This window comes from Protomyctophum parallelum, assembly GCF_964188405.1.
Source record: "Protomyctophum parallelum genome assembly, chromosome: 19".
Classification (NCBI taxonomy): Eukaryota; Metazoa; Chordata; class Actinopteri; order Myctophiformes; family Myctophidae; genus Protomyctophum; species Protomyctophum parallelum.
This window is the reverse complement of record NC_139717.1, coordinates 24,572,422-24,586,745: the sequence shown is the minus strand read 5'-3', so window position 1 is coordinate 24,586,745 and position 14,324 is coordinate 24,572,422. Positions and strand designations below refer to the sequence as shown.

At 41.6% G+C, this 14,324-nt stretch overlaps 1 protein-coding gene across 1 annotated transcript in view; it reads right to left on the bottom strand.

Annotated features, from left to right (window-relative positions):
- Nucleotides 1-1,092: 1,092 nt before the first annotated feature.
- cenpe (centromere protein E) overlaps nucleotides 1,093-14,324 on the bottom strand; it is a 32,557-nt gene continuing 19,325 nt past the window's right edge. The window contains exons 31-54 of the mRNA XM_083790527.1: nucleotides 14,096-14,209; nucleotides 13,381-13,584; nucleotides 12,999-13,148; nucleotides 12,073-12,186; nucleotides 11,575-11,721; nucleotides 11,061-11,249; nucleotides 10,585-10,773; nucleotides 10,109-10,297; nucleotides 9,407-9,532; nucleotides 9,063-9,302; nucleotides 8,779-8,862; nucleotides 8,565-8,669; nucleotides 8,411-8,470; nucleotides 8,212-8,316; nucleotides 7,762-7,947; nucleotides 6,056-6,265; nucleotides 5,714-5,926; nucleotides 5,135-5,341; nucleotides 4,301-4,447; nucleotides 3,653-3,759; nucleotides 3,077-3,174; nucleotides 2,756-2,873; nucleotides 2,287-2,606; nucleotides 1,093-1,269 (exon numbers count right to left, since the gene is read on the bottom strand). Of these exons, the coding sequence (XP_083646653.1) occupies nucleotides 1,202-1,269; nucleotides 2,287-2,606; nucleotides 2,756-2,873; nucleotides 3,077-3,174; nucleotides 3,653-3,759; nucleotides 4,301-4,447; nucleotides 5,135-5,341; nucleotides 5,714-5,926; nucleotides 6,056-6,265; nucleotides 7,762-7,947; nucleotides 8,212-8,316; nucleotides 8,411-8,470; nucleotides 8,565-8,669; nucleotides 8,779-8,862; nucleotides 9,063-9,302; nucleotides 9,407-9,532; nucleotides 10,109-10,297; nucleotides 10,585-10,773; nucleotides 11,061-11,249; nucleotides 11,575-11,721; nucleotides 12,073-12,186; nucleotides 12,999-13,148; nucleotides 13,381-13,584; nucleotides 14,096-14,209 (3,690 nt within the window). The 3' untranslated portion in view covers nucleotides 1,093-1,201. The remainder of the gene's footprint in view (nucleotides 1,270-2,286; nucleotides 2,607-2,755; nucleotides 2,874-3,076; nucleotides 3,175-3,652; nucleotides 3,760-4,300; nucleotides 4,448-5,134; nucleotides 5,342-5,713; nucleotides 5,927-6,055; nucleotides 6,266-7,761; nucleotides 7,948-8,211; nucleotides 8,317-8,410; nucleotides 8,471-8,564; nucleotides 8,670-8,778; nucleotides 8,863-9,062; nucleotides 9,303-9,406; nucleotides 9,533-10,108; nucleotides 10,298-10,584; nucleotides 10,774-11,060; nucleotides 11,250-11,574; nucleotides 11,722-12,072; nucleotides 12,187-12,998; nucleotides 13,149-13,380; nucleotides 13,585-14,095; nucleotides 14,210-14,324) is intronic.

Genomic DNA, 14,324 nt, shown 5'->3' with positions numbered 1-14,324 from the left:
AGGGCTAAGTGAATCCCTACTATATGGTTAATATCCATAACTCTATGCTGCCAATTAATAGCTTACCGGTAGTTATCTAGGCTTAATATGCTATGCAAACACGCAAAAGTCCTGACATCATAAAGTGCTATTCCGAAAACCAATTTATATCTCTAATAGAATATAGCTTGAATCTCTTAGTTACATCAATATTGTTCACATAAAATCGTTAGTTTGTGCAAGGCTATTAAGATTATAAAGATCGCTTTAGTCATTTTGACTGCCAGAGACTTTCCCCATCCATTTCCCATGTTCATTTGAATCATTTATCGCGGTGGTTTGACTCATATAGGCCTAGATAAAAAGAATCAACTGACTGAGAGGAAATGCAAATGTTACTGCCGTCAAATTACACATTTCTCAGACAGTTTATTTACAGTTGTGTAATACTTTATAGTGTCGTCCACAGTTAAGTTGTGTATTGAGTTGAGTGGTGCTTGAAATGTACTGTAATTCTCCAATCTAATGAATTAAATCAAACATTCCGGTAGTGTCTCAGCACTGTGGCTCGTCGCCCATATTATGGCCCAATATACTAGTCATAAAGTCCGTTATTAATCATAGCCCAACGAGGGAAGGGGGTTGGCTCTCATGTACATAGACTGATGCATGCATCCCATGTCTATGGATAACGCATTGGCATTCTCATAACTATGAATAATTACCAATTTGTAATTACCTGTTGGTATAATGAACACTTTAATACATACTACACAAAGCATTCTATGACTTTAAGGTCAGGTCCACTACTTTATAATTCTGGACGCTTTATTTGCAAGGATCATCATGTGTATAATAAATATGCAATACATTATAATCTTATCATGAACCAATAAGTGTAATTATTGTAATACAGCATTGTGAGTTAAACGCTACATGAATAAACACATTTTGGAGCTGCATGTGTTATGGTCAAAGTAGAAACAAAAAGGGTGTAGTATTTTTATGCACGATTGTGATCATGAACCATTTCGAGTGACAAAAGGGAATGGACTGCACACTATCAATAAAAGGTTTACACAAGTCAACTTCAGTATACAGCATAACTTTATTAAACAAACTGTACAACTGAACTATAAAACATGTTAAACAAAATGTAAAAAACACAAATATAAACAGACCAAAAGGTTAGTAAGCAGTAAAAAGTTAGTAAGCAGGCAGGTTACTGGGTCTTGCATATTTCTTCCTGCTTTGGTGACTTTGGCCACCATTCGTCCACCTTCTCGGCACCTGCAAATAAGACATTTCAGATGAAAATACAACTCATTGACATACATTCACAATAGGCTACAGACAAATGGGTCAGAACATTGTGCCAAAAGTAAAAAAAATGATTCTAATTTGCAGTTACATAGTCTAATACAATTATATTGTGCACCTCAACACGACCCAATATTACCCACATGAACCCCGGTGCCCCCATTTTGGGAATTTAATATAAGTTTTCCTCTTCCAATTTTCAGATTAAAAGAAAAATAGCCCATCTACAAGCTCACACTGATGCACTGGTATATCTGGTAACCATCCTGAGTTTAGATATGTTCACCATTTGTCGTACGGCAAAGTATATAGAGTGTAACTGGTTTCACATTACTGACTGAATAAGGCCATAAGGGCTGGGCGATAGGACTGCAAATCAATATCATATCACGACCATTTCAAACTTGATTTGACTATCAAAAGAAAGAAACTTGTGACAAATCAGTTATTGGTTCTAAATATCAGTTTAAATATAATTTGGTTAATTGCCCAGCCCTATCCAGCATAGTCTAAATTTGAAATCAGTGTGAGATGGATTGTAAAGAATCAAGGGTTTTCACCCCGAAACCGACAGGTATATACACACACACCACAGTTGGTGATACCCAAAGTGATTGTCCCAAACACCAGATTAATGTTAATAAATTACCACCATCTAGATTCTGAGGATCCGGAGAATTTGAATCCTCCGCCATTGCTAGTTCAAGAAATAAGATCCATTTTAGGATATTAGACCATTTCATGACACAAGTTTCTTCTATATAATATATATTATACCTGTTAAGTACATCGTGTACTGTACGCAAGTAAAGTAGAAATACCTAAAAAATGTACTTTTATCGACAGCCCATAGAGCCAAACAGAAAAGTCCTATCTGATGCAATAAACATTAAATTAACTTTGCCACTCACTTTATGCATGCGCATACCCTCTATTGACATTTTTGTGAGTACCTTTTCCACCACTGTTAAATGCTGTGCAGCTCACCTGCTGTCGATCCGAGGCTCGAGTTGTCAAAGAACTGGAATGGCTGGTTCTTTGACTTCGGCTCGGACTCCAAGTCAAAGTAGGAGCTGCTCTTGGCTGCGCCGGGTGCAGTGGCCCGAGGAGAGTCCGGGATCTTCCTGGGTGTCTTCTTTGGAGAGTTGAGATGGGAGCTGCCGAAGGTCACAGGAAGTTGCCTCTTTGTAGGAGTGCAGGGTGACCGTGGTGTTGGCTTGTCAGCACCAGACACCTTGGTCTTCTCTTTCAGCATCACAGCCCTGCCCTTCCACTTGGTGGTCTCCTTCTGCTGACTAGACACGTGGCTGTTGTGACCAGAGGAGCAGAGATTTATTTCACCAATTAGAACGTCACTTTTAGGTAAAAACTCTTAACATACAAGCTGTATAAAGATTATTATCACACGTGGAATATCAAAGCAATACAGTGAATGTTCAGCTGATAAAACGCATACCTTTCCAGCTCTGTAATTTTCACCTGAAGCCGTTTGACTTCTTCCAGGTGAAGGCTGCTCTCAACAGTAGACCCCTTTGCCTTGCTCAGTTTTCCACAGAGTTCCTTACCCTGTAGGACTGAATGACACCCCAATGGGAATTTACAACCAGACTCAAATGCTCCCCCGATTCTAGCTATGATATGAAAGTTTGTCTACTCTACAATATACTTTTTAAATGTATAGGTCTGAAGACCGAGCCCTCAAATGTCTGCCTGGTTACTTGCCAAAGTTAATTTACTGTACAAAGCTTGAAAGTTTCCATGCACACAGGTTACTTACATGAGCACTCCTGTTCCTGCTGGGCCATCCTCATCTTCATCTTCAGCTGCCTCAGTTCTATTGCCTTCTCGTCGAGGGCTTTGTTCAAGGTCTGCAGTCTGGAGAAAGAACACAGCTTTAGTTCCCTAAAACTGGTTCACTAGCTCCGCAGGACGAGAATAAAGTAATACTGGGACTGATTTAGACCAGGGACACCAGGGGGAATGCACCCAAGACACACCCAAGGCGGCGGCGGTGGCTCAGGGGTAGAGTGCCTGGATGGTAACCGTAAGGTTGCCAGTTCGAACCCGGGCTCCCCCAGAGTTACTGTCGAAGTGTCCTTGAGCAAGACACTGAACCCCTAATTGCTCCCGATGTGCTAGTTGGTGCCTTGCATGGTTTCCGCTGCCATCGGTGTATGAATGGGTGAATGTAATGCACAATCTCTGTAAAGCGCCTTGGATAAAGGCGCTATATAAATGCACCATTTACATAAGCAGTGGTATGGAGTTGAAAACTACAGTTTAGAACAACATTGATGGGATATAAATGAGGCACGCAAGGAATGAACCAAAAATAAGCAGTGCATGTCCTTACCGTCCTTCATAGTCAGTGGACCGAGAGGTCAACTCCAACTGCATTTTAACCAGTTCAACCTTCAGCCGTTTCGCCTCTATTGCCAGGGGCTGTTGCTCTTCAGTAGTCTAAACAAAAAGGAAACAGAGTTTTAAGACTCAGTTTGCATCAAAACAAATCTGATCCATAGTATTTGAAAGACTTTATAAAAAAGGCAAATGAAACACTAAACCCGTTTAATGACAGATCTCCAGTTGTTGCTTGTGATAGGGAACATTAAGACAATTTCCGCAACTGTGCCCGGCTAGGCAGTTCACAGAAAGGGAGAAGTAAAGAGACTGGACACTGATTTGGCACGCTTGCATGTAAAGAATTGATACATTTTTAGGCAGTATATGCCACATGCTGCAGACTTTGATTACATTTTCCTTCATACAGCAGTCTGGTAGTCCACTCTTCTCCCCTCCACCAAAAGGGACAACCTAACCTGCCACATAGACTTCTCCTGATCTTTGACAAAGTTAAAGTAAATCATTGGTCTGCCATATTAGTTTTTTACTTACACAGGTTTGCATTTACAATGCAATTCGTTTTTTACTCCCAGACACCCTTAAACTTGCTTAAGGAGTTGCCATGTTATGCCAGTAGAGCACCCACGCTTGAACATACCTTCACTGACTGCAGCTTATCCTTTAGAGTTTGGACTTCTGCATACACATCCTGCAATTGGGTCTGGAGTAGCTGAGTGACCCCTTTGTGAGTAGACGTGGCATTGACCTGTGCCTGCTCCAACTGCGTCATTTGCCCCAGCAGAGCCTGCAAACAGGGTATGACAAGGCCACAAGAAATAGCAAAGGTTTACACAAATTACTAAACAAACACAAATGGTAACATGCTATGGAGTGTGGAAGTCAGTATTGTGAGTAATGTACGATGTGGATGAATGTAAGTTCTACAACAGGTCGTTTCGAGGAATCAATCAGAATGGTTGAAACGGCTTCTAGCCGTGGATCAAACCAGCACCATTCACCACATAATCAAAACAAAGAATTCAACTGCTGTTTTCCCAGAGCACTAGCAAACTCGGTGGCTAGGCTAGCTAGTTTCTTGCGACATTTGTGGTCGTAGTGACTACATCTGTAATTAAAACAATATTTTTGTTCACTGATTTAGTTTTAAGGGTAACTGTTGTAGAATTGCAATATTACACGAAAAGGTGTGGTTTAATGTGATTGCCACGACAGTGATGCGGTAAGGAACGAGACGTAGTCGAGTTCCGCAAGCATCACTGAAGTGGCAATAATCACGTTAAACCACACTTAAGTGTGTGCAAGTGACAACGTGTAACCTGGGAGCCACCGCTAGGATAATTAAACACACCGACTAAGTTTAGGTGTTTAATCATCCTAAAGGGATTTTATTCAACCAAGCCATGTAATAAACCCAGTTGCCACATAACGGATTACAAATCGTGCCTGCAATCCATTATGAAGGAAGACTCACTTCTATTTGTTTCTCAGACTGTTGGAGCTGCAGAATGAGTTGTTGATTTTCCTTGAGAAGGCCAACCTCAGTCTTGAGTGGAGTGAACTCTCCTCGAGCCTGCAGCAGAGTGGCTGTGTTGCTCATCTCCTGTTTCAGCTGAATAGCAGCATCTCCCCTGGGAATCTTCACCTTGTTAAACAGGGGACGGATGTCACCGTGTAGAGCCTGCAGTTTGCAAACAAAGACGGTGGCAACATTAACCACAGCATCCCGATATATGCGATTTGTGAAACCATGTGAAAGGACCTCCCCACACTAGCGGCATTTCCTAAACAATATAACACATTACATAAAATGATATAGTAATATTGTTCCTGCTGCCAACCAGGTGAAGAAATCACAGATTGAGGCTTTAGCCTCCTACAACCAAACCAGTTATGAAATAGCTGAGACCATTAGTTTTATGGAAAATGCTTCCAATTAGTTTGACCACTTAAATTAATGTTTTGTTTAAAAGGCCTAAACAGAACAGAAATGTAATTTTTATCTGTACGATCAATGCCAAAACACAATTAAAATCATTAATCGCAGCCCTACCTCCAAAGTCCTTTTCTTGTCGTCCAGCCCTGTAGAACGGCATGTGACCCGACTGCTGAAGATGCTGTCCAATGAAGTTGAATCGAGATGCTGGTTGTTGCTCAGTGCTCGCAGCTGTTCAGTGAAGCATTCGGTCTCCCCGAGTTCATCAGACAGCTCTTTGTCAGTCAGCTCTCTCCACAGGTTCAATTTTTCCAAGACATTGGGTATTTGCTGTATTCCAACAATATATGTCGAGTTATGCATGTTACTCATTTACAAATCTAAGCTCAGATGCCTACAAATGTCAAGTTACCGGACACCTTTTTCCAAAGCATAAATGGTGCCCAAAGTAAAAATCACCTGGAGGTAGAAGTGCCTCTTATCCAGCAGCTCAGTCAGGCGTTGTTGCCACAGTTCCTGGAAGTCCTCATCTGCCACAGAGAACAAGGTGGCCTCTGCCTTACAAATGAGGACATCCTGCAGCCGCTTCTCCTCAAACAGGTCCAAGTCCTTCTGGAACAAGTCCTTAAATACATGCATGAAGTCCTGGGCATATGCTTTTAGCAGCACCTGAGGACCAAGGAGACAATCAGTTACCAACTGAAAGTTTCTCTAAATTTATCATGATATGAAGGCTTTTGAAACTATTGAGATGTGCACAGGAAGTTAACTTATATTAAAATGGTGTTTCCCTACTAAATGTTAACTAAAGTTATAAGAAAAAGTGCCCTTCTGGGCACAGGTCTCCACCAGGAGGATAGAGTGTGGGTGATGTTTGTCAAAATGTTTGTTTGTTTCTTGCAACAATTGTCTTCATTTTGTTGAGGAAATGCAGAGGATAGAATTCTGGATGAGCAGGACATGTGCAGCATTTTGTACAAAACGGGCTACTCCTGAAAACTTTGGAAGGCAATCTTAGCTAATCAGTGTAGAATCTGAGAAATCCAACAGGCTCGTCTTGATCACATGACTACAGAGATCATGCGTCTCTCCATGTCGTGTACCGATTTGGATGAAATCTGTGCGAACAACAAACAATGCGTTTTGCAGATGTGGAGGGATGCAGGGAAAATGTTTTTCCATGGTCTCTAGGGAGTGTGCATACATAAGTTGTATACAGATCATGCAGTTATAGGTAAAACAGGAAATGGCCTGTTATAGCACCACCGTGAGGCTGATTTGGGAAATACATAGTTGCATGTCCTCTGCCTAGTGGAAATGTGCGTGTATAATTCCATGGAAATTGGACACAGTTTGTGATTTGTTGCATTTTGTTCGAAACGGACCAATCATGTGAGCTTTGGAAGCCAATCAGGATGGAAGATGGGAAATTGTGCAGATCTGTGTTGATCACATACTATGGAGATAGTGTATACCGAATTGTGTGATGTATGGATAAAATGTGTACGAGTAATCTACAGAAATGCGTTTTGCCTAAATCGGCCTCATGGTGGTGCTACAACAGGCCGTTGAGGAATATTTGGGGCAGAGGTTAGTTGTTGGCATCCAGGTAGTGTGTGCACAGTTTGGCATGGATCGGGCGGTGCCAGAGAAACTGATAACTGACGGACGGAAGGACACGGCCTGGTGGAAACACTTAATAGATTTTTGAAGACATGTTTTGTTTGATATAGATTTACATTAAAATTTAGCATACTAATTATTGTCATGACTTAACATGTTGCTTTTAACAAGTCACTGATTTGTGCAGCTCAGGTCAACAACCTGGGATTGGGTGTCCACTTCTGAATATAGATGTGGACAATGTGTTCAGAAATAGAGCAGTTTGCCATTAAAAGTGGAAGCCCAGGTTCTCTTTGAACAATACAAATTAATTTACAGCCGTTATCAGTCTCACACCTTCCTCTAGACAATACAACCTAGATTCTGTGTGTGGTTCAGGTCAGGCCAGTTGGCTGGTAACACAATGGTATTGCTGTGCTTAACTGACCAGTACTCAGCACTGGGTTGACACTATGGCAGGTTTGTGGTATCGGGACATTCCTAATAAATTATATTTTAAATGCTGAATTACCAATTAGTACAAAGACATAAAAATAACTTACCCGCTTCTTCAGCAAGATCCAATCAATATTCCGAGACAGAACAACAAAGGCCTCCTTTGTGGGATAATGAAGAGACTCAAAGTTGATCACCAGGCTAATCTGCACTTGATAGGCCTCCTGCTGGGACTGGGTTGTGGTACTTGAAACAAGATTGTCCATGAAAACTTGGAATCCATGGAGATCATTCTGTCAATATGAAAAAGTAGACACATGGTCCATAAAAACCCCCCACTTTAAACAGTTCATTGCCATAATACAAGTTGCTAGAAAATGTTTCAGCATGCCTCCACAGGGTGAACTAGAGAAGGGCATGACATTTTGTACACATTGACAAACATGGGTAGAGTCACAATAGCCACACCACTACAACAGTGGTGTGATCAATCAATGACAAAAACCATGTCACTTTTTTTTAAGACCAACTTTAATAAAAGTGGTGGGGTGTGTCACCTGAAGCTGCTCAACAGAATCCTGGAGCCTTGATGACATCTGTACAGCTCTTCTGGCTGCATTTGCCGTCAGAAGAGTGAGCCTTTCGTTTGCGTCACTAAGATCCTTCATGAATATCAGAAGAGGGGAGAAATGCAGTGAGAAATACTGCAATATATAAAATTAAACATCAATACCAGATAGACCTGAATAAACTTACAGATTGAGACAACAGCTTATCGATCTTCACAATGTCCAGCTCCTCGCTCAGCTGCTCAATCTACAAGAGAACACAGTAAGACTTCAGCTGATGGCACATTCAGCACCATGTCCAAGCTGTGCATCCAATCAATAACCAAAGCTTGGTTTCAAACCTGGTTCTGGAGTTGTTCACTCTGAGTACGGAGGAGGTCAACTTCCTCATCTAGAAGCCTGCTCTTTTCGTCAGCATTCCCGAGCTCCAACTGATTCTGGATAGTCTGCAATAGTTACATAAGAAAATTAGAAACGGTAAGCGTTTGTGTGTATGTGTGAGAGTATGATCAGAGTGTGTGCACACTTGTCTTCCAAAAAGAAAAAGCCCTTAACCTTATCCACATTCTCCTGTAGGTCATGCTTCAGCTGGTTCCTCTCCTCTTTAACATGCTCAAGCTCTTGCTCAAGCACTTTGATCTGTCACAAAACATGCAATGAGTCCGAGTCAAACTTCTCTCCCAATGCCAAGTATGGTAACTCAACAAATACAGTGTATTAGAGCAGATCTATCGAAGATTAATTCAAGCAGTACAAGAGTTAGATCATCATTAGCAAATAGTGCATGCCATTATTTACAAACTAGGACATGCACATGCTGTACAATTCTGCTTTCATACCTTGTTCTGGAGCTGCTCCAGTTGTTTACAACCACTGTTGAGGACATCAACTTCCTGCTTGAGCAGCCTGGTCCTTTCCTGAGCGGCATCGAGCTCCTTCTGGAGTTGGTCTCTCTCGTCAGTCAGACAGGTCACTCTGGACGTCAGTTTCTCCAAATCCTCAGTAGAGATCTTTGTGTTGGATACGAGACAGTCTCTCTCTGTTCTCACACGGTCGAGCGCCTCACTCAGCTGCTGAGTCTAGGTGGATCACAGTTTAAGACTTCAGCTGATGTACTCCAAGAGGTTACACAGTTCAATAGGACATACATTTGGTACTACAGCCATAAAAATGTGTTTCAAACCTTGTTTTGTAGCTCTTCCAGATGAGAGCTGTTATCTGCACGGCTCTTATTCTGTGTGTTGAGGAGATCGACTTCCTCATTGAGACGCTCGATTGTGTCATGAGCAGCCCTGAGCTCCGTCCGACTCTGAAACAGTTGCAAACAAATACTAATATATATATATATATTGTGTGTGCGCATGACTAGTCATTGGTCGTACAACCTATCTCAAACCCTCACCTCCCATGGGGCAGCACACCTAAACCAAACCAGCTCCCAACCCTTAACACACCCCTCACCAACCTTATGTCTAACCAATGCCATGTCTAACCAAAGGATGCCTCCCCATGAGCAAACTAATTCAATACAGTTGTACAGAAAACATTACCAATTACGGTGTGGGCTCCTTGGCAATAGTAAGTTACCATGTTTGCAGTTTAAGAATGAAAGTCTTCAAGTGGCAAAGCTGAATGAAAGATGCATAAATCACAAGAATTTAAACAGCAAAGCTGCAACATAAATTGACGGTGGGCGGCCATGTCGACTAGTTTGGTGAAATGTTAAATATATTAATGTTTAGTCTATAAGAAGTGGCAACCAGCCACTGAATCTCTAGCCAAGACTATATATAAAAAAGAAAAGTAATAATCATCCAATGCCTGAATTAAGAAATATGGTCCAGCTGAGGTCAATGACCGTATAAGGAAAATGTGTGAATGTTACAGTCTCCATGTTGGCCTCCAGGTCTGCTCCGAGCTGGATCTTCTCTTGTCTCAGTCCCTCATGCATCTCCTTGAGTTGGTCACGTTCTTCAGTGAGAGAAGTTACAGTAGACATTGTAGTGCCCTCACTGGAAAGGAGACCATCTCTCTCCGCTCTCAGACCGGAAAGCTCCTTGCTCAGTTGTTGATTCTACAATAAAAAACAAAATTTTAGGCATTCCGCTGATATAAACCAAGAGCAATTCAAACCAGTGCAATTTATTTTAATCACCAGCACTCATTTTGAAATGTGTCACCCAACAAAAATGACATCAAGCTGCACCATAAAGCGACTGCTTGTAGGCAGCCAAGTCGTCTGGTGAAATGTTAAATATATTAATGTTTAGTCTATATTTCTTCGGTGGAGTGTCAGGCATTGGATGATTCTATGGTCCAGCTGAGGTCAATGACCGTATAAGGAAAATGTGTGACCGTTACCATCTCCATGTTGGCCTTCAGGTCTGCTCCAAGCTGGATCTTCTCTTGTCTCAGTCCCTCATGAATCGCTTTGAGTTGGTCACGTTCTTCAGTGAGTGTAGTTACTGTAGACATTGTAGCACTAGCACTGGAAAGGAGACCATCTCTCTCCGCTCCCAGACCGGCAAGCTCCTTGCTCAGTTGTTGATTCTACAATAAAAAACTAAATTTTAGGCATTCCGCTGATATAAACCAAGAGCAATTCAAACCAGTGCAATTTATTTTAATCACCAGCACTCATTTTGAAATGTGTCACCCAACAAAAATGACATCAAGCTGCACCATAAAGCGACTGCTTGTAGGCAGCCAAGTCGTCTGGTGAAATGTTAAATATATTAATGTTTAGTCTATATTTCTTCTGTGGAGTGTCAGGCGTTGGATGATTCTATGGTCCAGCTGAGGTCAATGACCTTATAAGGAAAATGTGTGACCGTTACCATCTCCATGTTGGCCTTCAGGTCTGCTCCAAGCTGGATCTTCTCTTGTCTCAGTCCCTCATGAATCTCTTTGAGTTGGTCACGTTCTTCAGTGAGTGTAGTTACAGTAGACATTGTAGCACTAGCACTGGAAAGGAGACCATCTCTCTCCGCTCCCAGACCGGCAAGCTCCTTGCTCAGTTGTTGATTCTACATAAAAAAAACATTTTAGGCATTCCGCTGATATAAACCAAGAGCAATTCAAACTAGTGCAATTTTTTTTATCACCAGCATGACGAGCACATAATTTGCACTAATTTTGAAATGTGGCACCCAACAAAAATGACAACTGTAACAAGGCATCTATTGCTGGGTTTCAACTTTCCACTGGCAAGACCCCACACCACAGTAGGACAAAAGCACTTGCAGTATCACCTACAAGAGTAACGTTAACAGGCTGTACACTCTTGTGACAATATTTATAACGAGGATGTGCATTTAGTACCAAGTATCATGAACAAAGCTTGGCTCGAACCTGGTTCTGGAGCTCGTCCAGATGGGAGAAGTTCTCCACACGAAGCTCATTTTCTAGTTGTTCAATCTGAGTTTTAAGGTGGCTGACCTCTTTGAGATGCCCAATTCTTTCCTGAGCGGCATTGAGCTCCTCCTGCTTCTCAGTTTTCTGAAATGGTTGCAATCAGATAATTATTAGATCTAATTATAAACTTCAACATGACAAAGTTTATATCTTGAATATAAATAAGTATGAAACAGTTAATAACTAATAACCTAACTAATAACAGAAAGTGAAAATAGCCGATCTCCAAAAGCAATGCCAACAGTATAACTGCTGAAAGTATTTTTTTCTAGAAGACATGGAGAACTCATTAACTGTAGGACAAGATTACATTATATCAACAGCCAGGACAGCCAATGAATACCGTGTCCAGGCTGCACATGCTAATATTTACAAACTGAACATGCATTCAGCACCATGTCCACGCTGTACGATAAGCAAGGCTTGGTTTCAAACCTTGTTCTTGAGTTTTTCCAGATGGGAGACATTCTCTGCATGAGTGTTGAGGAGATAGACTTCCTCATTGAGACGCTCGATTGTGTCATGAGCAGCCCTGAGCTCCGCCAGACTCTGAAATTGTTGCAAAAAATTATTATATATATCAGTGTGTGCGCATGACTAGTCATTGGTCCTACAACACATCTCAAACCCTAACCTAAACCTAACCTTAACCCTGTCTCAACCCTTAACACACCACTCACCAACCATAATCCAGTCGTCTTAACACACCCCTCACCAACCTTAATCCGGTCATTTTAACACACCCCTCACCAACCTTATGTCTAACCAATGCTATGTCTAACCAAAGGATGCCTCCCCATGAGCAAAATAATTCAATACAGTTGTACAGAAAGCATTACCAATTACGGTGTGGGCTCCTTGGCAATAGTAAGTTACCATGTGTGCAGTTAATGAATGAAAGTCTTTAAGTGGCAAAGCTGAATGAAAGATGCCTAAATCACAAGAATTTAAGCGGCAAAGCTGCAACATAAATTGACTGCTTGTGGGTGGCCATGTCGACTGGTTTGGTGAAATGTTGAATATATTAATGTTTAGTCTATAAGTTAGCCTGGCTGGCAAGCAGCCACTGAATCACTAGCAAATAACAAAACAAAATGAATGAAAAATTAATAATTCAGGTATTGGATGATTAAGAAATAGGGTCCAGCTGAGGTCAATGACCTTATAAGGAATGTTGATGCACTTGATTTCTCAAGTATTTATAATTTGCAATAGTATAGACATGCAGAACCCAACAAATATGACAGATTTTCAACTGCAAAAAAGTGTCTACGGCATGTAGGACAAGATTGCATCATCCACAGCCAGGACATTCAGTTCTGCACCATCATGCCGTACATGAGCAAAGCTTTGTTTCAAACCTGATTCTTGAGCTCTTCCAGATGGGAGACAGTCTCTGGACAGCTCTCGTTTTCCTGTTGTTCACTCCGAGTACGGCGGAGGTCTACTTCCTCCTTGAGAAGCGTGATCTTTTCGTCAGCATCCCTGAGCTCCACTTGTTTCTCGATTGTCTGAAATGGTTGATAAGAAAAAAAAAAAAAAAAATGGACTTCTAAATAAAATGTATGAATAAAAACTAACTCAGCTGTACAAAAAAAAAAAAAAAACAGCGTGGCTTCGTCATTGTCAATATTTAGCAATCTATAGCAAGTCTGTGTGGTGTGCTTTACCGATTACACATTGAATATGAATGTTTACTTTATAAGTGATCATTTTTAGCCAATGTCAATGAGTGAATGTTACCATCTCCATGTTGGCTTCCAGCTCTGCTCGGAGATGGTTTTTCTCCTGTCTCAATGCCTCCAGTATCTCTTTGAGTTGGTCTCTCTCTTCAGTGAGACAAGTCACAGTAGATAGCAGTTTCTCCACCTCCTCCGTCGCACTATCGGAAAAGAGACCATCTCTCTCTGCTCTCACACGGTCAAGCGCCTCACTCAGCTGCCGATTCTACATAAGACAATGGATCACATTTTAGGACTTCAGCCGATACAGTTGCTCTTAGAGTACAACGTTTTGCAACTCAACAGTAACATGAGACTTTATTTACAATCAACGGTACAATTCACCGGGCCTTTATTTTCAGGCTGTTGAGAACTCTAGTTTTCGCCAGCTGTCTATGAATTACTTTGGGGAGGCCTGTCTTGAGTTTGAATGGACAGGTATCAGTCAAAAGGGAGACATCAAGGTGGAAGGATGGATGGGGAAGGATCAACATGGAATGTCAGAACAGGTCAGCGATCTAAGGCTTTGAGGTCAGATGTAGAGTTGCTGGCCAATATTGATGACATCAGGGATCTCCATATATGATGTCACAAGGCATGACCATATATGGAGGCATGGGGTGACGGACTAACTGACAGGAAATGCACGTTTCCTAGTAAATATAGCGGTCGCTATAATCTTTAACTAGGACGTGCATTTAGCACGCCTGCTGTATAAGCAAATATTGGTTTCAAACCTGATTCTGGAGCTCTTCCAGACAGGAGACGTTCTCTTCTCTGCACAGCTCCCCACTTTCCAGTTGCTTGATCTTTTCCTGAGCAGTCCTGAGGTCACCCGAAGTCTCGACCACCTGCACGATAGTTACCATGAATTAACTTTTACATTTTACTATTAATGCATAATTTCCCAAAACAGAATATGAACGTTTGGTCTAGTCATCCTTAGGTGCAGCCGAGGTCAATGAA